This window comes from Rhineura floridana, chromosome 4 (assembly GCF_030035675.1).
Source record: "Rhineura floridana isolate rRhiFlo1 chromosome 4, rRhiFlo1.hap2, whole genome shotgun sequence".
Classification (NCBI taxonomy): domain Eukaryota; kingdom Metazoa; phylum Chordata; class Lepidosauria; order Squamata; family Rhineuridae; genus Rhineura; species Rhineura floridana.
The window spans coordinates 15,232,617-15,239,758 of NC_084483.1; the positions used below are offsets into that span (position 1 = coordinate 15,232,617).

The 7,142-nt window shown below is 46.6% G+C and overlaps 1 protein-coding gene across 2 annotated transcripts in view; it reads left to right on the forward strand.

Moving 5' to 3' along the window:
• Positions 1–4,151, forward strand: part of ANKEF1 (ankyrin repeat and EF-hand domain containing 1) — a 28,783-nt gene extending 24,632 nt beyond the window's left edge. For both annotated transcript variants that reach the window (XM_061622547.1, XM_061622548.1), the window contains exons 8-10: positions 117–334; positions 1,638–1,781; positions 3,375–4,151. In XM_061622547.1, the coding sequence (XP_061478531.1) occupies positions 117–334; positions 1,638–1,781; positions 3,375–3,536 (524 nt within the window). In that variant the 3' untranslated portion in view covers positions 3,537–4,151. The remainder of the gene's footprint in view (positions 1–116; positions 335–1,637; positions 1,782–3,374) is intronic.
• The last annotated feature ends 2,991 nt before the right edge of the window (positions 4,152–7,142 follow it).

Sequence of the window (7,142 nt, forward strand, 5' to 3'; positions counted from 1 at the left end):
GGAGACAATTAACGTGTAAACCCAGAGCTTCGTCAAGGAGCAACGTTTTTGCAGCGCTGTGCACCATGAAGCTGGGTCTTCCCCTCCTCACTTAGACTCCTTCTCGTCTGAAACAGGACAAAATGCTCTGGAGGTTGCAAAGGCTTATGCTGACACCCGGCTGGTCCACTTCATTCAAGACACGCTGGACCGCCTGCCAAAACCACTGGAAAGCAAAGGGGACAAGCAAAAGGGGAAGAAGGGGACCAAGCCTAAGGCAGCAGGACCAGCAGCACCTGCTGCCCCCAAGGCGAAGTCTGCAGAGCCGGAATCGAAAGAGTCTGTGAAAGACGAGGTAACGGCCATGCTGCTGTACAGCAGCATTCTTCGGCCTTGGGTCCCTAGATGTTGGCTTAGCCAATGATCAGGGATGATGGGAGTTGTAGTCCATCAGCAACTGGAGGACCCAAGGTTGGAGAACGCCGCTGTGGAACCTCATCACTTTGAATTGAACCGTAGCCACATACAGTAGGGCCCCACTTATACGGCAGGTTAGGTTCCAGACCCCCACCAAAAAGCGAAAAGCGCTGAAAAGCGGATCACCTGTAGCGGATCACAAGGGTCTGGCACCTAACCCACTGATCGCGCCAGAGGAGGAGAAGATCAGCTGTAGCGCACTACAGCTGTAGCGCACTGGCGTGATCAGATCAAGCACAGAAGTCTGATCGTGCCAGAAGAGGAGATCAGCTGTAGCACTCTACAGCTGATCTTCCTCTCCCCCTCCAGCTGATCGCCCCGCTGGCACCGTATTAGCAGATTGCCAAAAAGCGGGGCACCGAGAAGCGGGGCCCTACTGTATATGGACCATCTTTTAGCATCTTCCTGGTCATTTAAGACTGGTAACAACAAAAAGTCCTGTGCTGGAGAATGCCTGCAAGGCAAGAATGGCTGCTGGAAAACCTGGTTCAGTGGGCTAGTCATGACACTTTCACTGGGGACTCACAGGTCCAAATTTCTCTCTTCCCCACCTGCCCATCCCTGCCACCAAGAAAAGTGTGGGCTTAGTGGCAGAGTGGTAAAGTCCCCAACATCTCCAGTTTGAAAGGATCTCAGGTGGCAGAGCTAAGATTAAGGCTCCTCCCAATGCTTCATGCAAGGGTCCCAAATCCTTTCCCGAGGCAGCATGAAATAAACTGTGCACATCCATAAAGGATATGCAAATGTGCTTTGAATTTCTGCAGGCTTTGCAGTGTTTTTGCAGGGAACAGCCGGAGGCTACTTATAAATGGGAAAATGTGTTCAGAGCTGCCTTCTCCTGAGTCAGATCTTCTAGCTCAGCATTGTCTGCTGTGACTGGCAATGACTCTCCAGGGTTTCAGGCAAGAGTCTTTAAGACCTTCTGCATGCAAAGCTCTGCCCCTGAGTTATGGCGTTTCCCCTAATCATTAGAGGTGGAATCAGTGCTCAGACTGCAGGGGTGGGGGATCAGCCTGCTGGCTTCCATACCTATTGCCACAGCCCCCTTACCTACTACTTCAGGCCTTTGGATTTTGACACATAATTAGAAACGTGGATGCAAACAGATCTCTCCTGGATAACTGCATGAGATATTTACAATGCAAGCATATATATGCAACTGATAATGTTGTATGTTTCAGATTCCACAGCCACTTGAACCAGCTGTTGAGAAATCTCTGTTTGAAGAGAAGAAAGAATCCCTCAAGGATAATGTCGTCCATTTGAATTCACTGATAACCAGAGGAGCTACAAGGAAACTTAATATCACTTTCACACCACAGAGAGTAAGTATGTCTGCAAAATATGACGGATGTTATCTTGTTTTGCTGAGCTCCTAGCATTTGTGCAACTGCGTTCATCATTCATGTGGGTGCCCACCCCTTATTGAAATAAACACCATTAGAATCCCCATTATTCAAAGCACAGGAGCTCAGAATATTCAGGTATTAGAATTCCCTGTGTCCCTTTTGAGCCGCTTTTCAGCATTTCACCATTCCTATTTATTCTAGCTTATGCTGATGAGAACCATCTGGAATTCCACTGTGATTGAGACCATGCCATTGATACCAATGTCTTTCTAGGAGAGTGGTGGGAAATCTGTGGCCTTCCAGATGTTCTTGGACTACTGTTCCCATCAGTCCTGACACTTGACCATGTTAGCTGAGACTGATGGGATTTGGAATACAACAACAACTGGAGGGCCAAGGTTCCTCAACACATTTCTAGACTAAGGGATAGTCAACTAGCTGTCCATGAGCCAAACCTGGGTTATCCGGTTTATGCCAGATGTATGAAGATTGATGATGATGATGAAGATTTTATTTCTTGCCTGACCTTCACCATTAGATCCCAGGGTGGGTTACAGCAATTTCAAAATACAATATAAACATAGTTTAAGACAAGTACAATCCAGAGAATAGGTGGGTCCCAAAAATACACACTTCCCAGATGTCAAAAGGCAGGGTAAAAAGGTGCATCTTCAGCAGATGTCAGAAACTCCTTAATGAAAACACCAGGCTCACCTCTGTGGGAAGGGAGTTCCACAGCTTAGGGACTGCCACAGAGAATGCCCTCTCCTGGGTCATCACCCCCCAAACTTCATAGGGTGGTGGAACTACCAAGAGGCCTGCCTCTGCCCATCTTAACACCTAAGAGGGTCTGTAGGGAAAGGAGGGGGTAGAATGTGGCAGAATGCTTTCCTATCTTTCCTATTGTGGAATGGGGGGAATCCAGAATTGTCACAAAGAGGTTCTACTCTTGAATATTTTATCTTTTGGGGAGGGCTGCATGTGATGTCCCAACTATGCCTGAGTGCTTGTGCTCCATAATTCTGGATCCTTTAATAGCCGTAAACTGGTGCTAACATTATTATAGAACCTGGCACCACTGCTGAGGTGAATCAGTTTGTGAGACCAGATATGCTTCTGGATAAGAATGCAGCCTGGGGGACACAGAAGTTCTGTGTTCCTGGGAATAAGTGAGAGAGTAACCAGGGGTTGCTAGCCTTTTGAGGCCCATGAGCACATTTGCAAACTGGAGAAACTGTTCTGGGTGCCCCAAAGACCTCGCAGCCAAGCACATGCTGCAGCCTGTTCCATTGACTACCATAGAATGCTTCTTTCAAGCCTAATTTCAGTGTGGGACAGGTGGGGCAGTGGCAACATGGAGGCGAGGGACTTTGTGGGAGCCAGGGAAAGCCTCTGTGGGCAGATGTTTCTCTGTGGCTGCCAAATCAGCAACCCTGGCTGACACCTCTAGATAAACATTCTGATAAAGTATCATTAATGGTGCTTTCTTCTTCTGTTAAGCAATGTAAGAATAGCCCATTTGCTAAATAGTACTGAATCTTCAATTGTGGGTTGCTTCTCTCTTTCAAGAACTGGAATCCAGAAGCAACGACAAAAGATCTTCTAAAGAAGAGGGAGTTGCGTCGGCAGCGTTTTACTTATGAGGTGGACTTTGACGACTTCATGATGCCTTTTAAGAGGAATTTTATGGAGAAAATCCGTGCGTTGGATCAGGCTGCTGCCTTACATTAATCACTGTGCAATTTCTGCATGGATGTTCAGGAAGGAAAGAAACCAGTTCTAAGGAGGGCGGAATCATGTTGCCTCAAACTGTGATACAAATGTTCCTTTGTTCTTAGTTACCTAATTCCATTACGGTGCATGCTTGACGTTTTCAGTGGGGAGGGCCGCTGTGCCTTGCTGAATTTTTGGCAATGGATCAATTTTTTCCCCTTTTAGCAACAAGTTGGAAGATTAACGTATGTTGCAGAAAATTTGCAGTGCAGTTACCCCACTGCATTACAGTTGGCTTTTTATTACCCTCTCCCAGTCAACCAGATCTTAATCCATTGCATTGCTTATGAAATAGACTCTGTCCTGGTATAGAAACTTGAAACCAATTATTTCCAGGTGCTATAAATATCCATTGTACTGAGCAGTGTGGCTGATACTTTTTAAAACTAGGGCAGCTCTAGGATTTGTGCAAGTCCATGGAATATTCCCTTGAGAAGAATGTCCTGATGCTAACAATGATGTGTAGGTCTTTTCTTATTCCCATGTGGGCGTGTTGAAGGTGGGAAGGTGCTTGGCTGAAAGGTAATGCGGACATGATGCAGAAAAGTGATTTGGAACTTTCTAGCTTTGGCTTTGCCTCATGTCCACGCATCTCTGAAAAGCAAATTGGGAAAAGTTACTGTTTGTCAAGGAGAGGAAATAGCAAAGACCCAGAATAAAACCAAATCCTGAAAAGGTGTCCCAATATACAAAAATGCACTCCAGCTTCCTTGGAAGAGCTGAGTACTGGTAAATATCGTTTTATTCTTTAGCTGGACATCTTGTTGCCTGTGGGGAATATCCATTACTTCTTACTGTGCTCCCCCCCAAAAAAACAAGTGCAGAGATAGCAGCCACAGTGCTCCTCTGTACCCCAGCCTGGGCAATCAGTACAGGACCAGCAGCAAACTGGGATTGTTGCATCTGTGTTCTGTCTCCCTCCGTCTTGCTTTGCAGCATTTTTAATCGCCCTAGGCATCCAGAAAAGTGGCTCAATCAGCTTTCATCCTGCACATGTTTTGGACTACAACTTCCATCATGGCCATGCTGGCTGGGACTGATGAGAATTGTAGTCCAAAACATCCGGAGGGCACCAGGTTGGTGAAGGCTGGGTTAAATGCTCAGATGTTTATCAATAGCCCCTCTCTCCCAAAAAGCCCAAGGTTGCATTTTTTATATAAAAATTCAGAGTGAGAAGATTGAGGATTTGCTGGACCGCCTCCCCCCAAGAAATCTGGGTGTCCTCTCAGCCAGGTGAGCAAAGGAGCATGCTCAGACTGGTAAAAACAACAAAGCGGTGCTGTTTCCCCCCCAGCAGCGAAATGTAGCAGTGTGATGTGAAAGCTACTTCTCTCTGTGTGCCTGCATACTTTTTCTTTTCATACTGAGAGAACCCTCAGGGCTTGCACACACGTAGCTTTTGAAACTCACGTGGCTTGTTTTTTCCTAGAGCACTTTGCACTTGTACACACCTTCCCAACATAATGTTTATTAAAAGTGGGAGGTGCTGTCTGTGCCATCTGTGCACACTGGGGGGCCACTTTGCCGACTAGAGCTCATTGCTCTTCTCTGCGCCTCTTCCCTCAATAGTGTTTCCACGCCCCCTAAGCGCTGCCGGAAACGATGTCATGCCCTGCTGCAGCTGTGCAAGTGCAGTTCCATCAACCCCGTTTACATCATTTTATTTTTTGTGGGACTTTAGAAAGTCAGAAAGAGAGGAAACTGGTGTTTTGATAGACTGACACTCGCTGTGTTCTCTGCTTTTCCAACTTTCAAGCTATAGGCTCAGACGTACCATAATTACAGTGGTGCTTCTAAGCTGTTCTTGAGTCTTCCCCCCGCCCCCCAAAAATATCAAAGAGATGAAGGGTTTCTTGTCTTTTCCATGACATGCCTTTTTTCATTTGCTGATATGCCATTGTCCTCCATTGCAAAAGTGACAACCTTCAGTGTTACCGGAAAAGGAAGGGAAAAGACCTCCCAGGTAAGTGGGCATGGAAGAGGGAGGGCTATAGCTCAGTGGCAGAGCATCTGCTTTGCATGCAGAAGGTCCCAAGGTCTATCCTTGGCATTTCCAGATAGGGCTGGGAAGGTTTCCTGCCTGAAACCCTGGAATGCCACTGCCAGCCAGTGTAGACAATACCGAGCTAGATGGACCAATCAGGCTTGGTATAAGGCATCTTCCTGTGATCCTATGAAATGAGTGAGAATGTCCGGCCCAATAAGAGATCTCCGGAGGAAGCCATCTCTGTGGGCACATTCAGGCAGCGTGCGCTTGAGAAGTGCATTCTTGGGACAACCTGGATTATAGCTGTTCCAACAAAAAGAGCTTTGGATCCAAGAATGGTGTTGGGACAGGGATGACTTGGGGATGACTTCGTGTGTACAGCACCCCCAAAATGCTCCTGCGTCCTGCACTCACTGCACACTGCCTCAAACTTGGAGCAGTCCAGCAGATCCCAGAGTCCTGGCTACCTTCTGTTGTGTAGAAATTCAGCACCGTTTTGACAGCTGGATTCCTCTATGTATCTCTAGTTTAAAATTGACAGCAAGCTGACTTGCTTTTCTAATCACAGCATTCCAATCAGGAATGTTCAATTGGCAGAGGCCACAGTGTGTACCCTAAGAAGCCAAGGATAAGTGTTTTATATTTAGACTTTTGTGGCAGTTTAAGGAGGGGGGAGGGGATCAATATAACTCCAGAAGCACAATCTCTTTTTGTGGCACAGTCCTGTCATGGAGCTTTATCAGACACAGGATTTGTGACCAACAGAGCAAATCCACTTTGGGGGAATCGGGAGTACACACATCTCAATTTTTTAAAAGAAAAGTAAGCCATTTGAAGGAAGGATGTCATGTGTCCCATGCAGTGCACCTTGTCTCATCTTTGCAACATAAATACTAAACTGTAATTCCTTTGGAGCTCTCATGAGAAACCACTTCGCCACCACAAAGAGGGCGTAGGCTTCATTCTTCATAGTGCTGTTTGGCCAGAATTCTGATCCACTCAGGCAAATGGAACATTGCCTGGTAACCTCCGTCTGCCCTCAGCCAGGGGGTGGATGGATTTGGCTGCCAGCTGCCTCCTCCTTCTCAATCTCAGGGTTTCCCTTGTAGAACTCGGGGGGAGGAGGGCAAAACCAGCATTAGTTGTCTCTCCTTGTCATTGACTTTGACTCCACCTACTCTTGGTTTCTCTGCGTTCTGCTCCATCAGTTGTAATGTGCACCAGCCGACCGTGGTCGCTTGCCATAAAAAGGATTTCAGATGAGCTGTGCTGTTACTGGTTGAAAATGAGATGGGCGACATACATCCGTTCCATGACCATTCTTGGCAATAGGGCTTTATGCTTTTCAAAACTGAGTTATTTATGTCTTCTCTGCTCTTCCATCACGTGTTCAGTGTACCAATGAGGATTGTCTCAGCTTCCGGATCTGTTTGAAGATCAAATGCCCTTATTGTGTTCTCTGCACAGTTATGCTCTTTGCACATGTTGTGTCTATCTTCATTGTTTGATATCTACTGTTTGCTCTCTGCCATTTAATATCTATAATTGCATCTTGCAGTGCATTTTACTTATTGGGG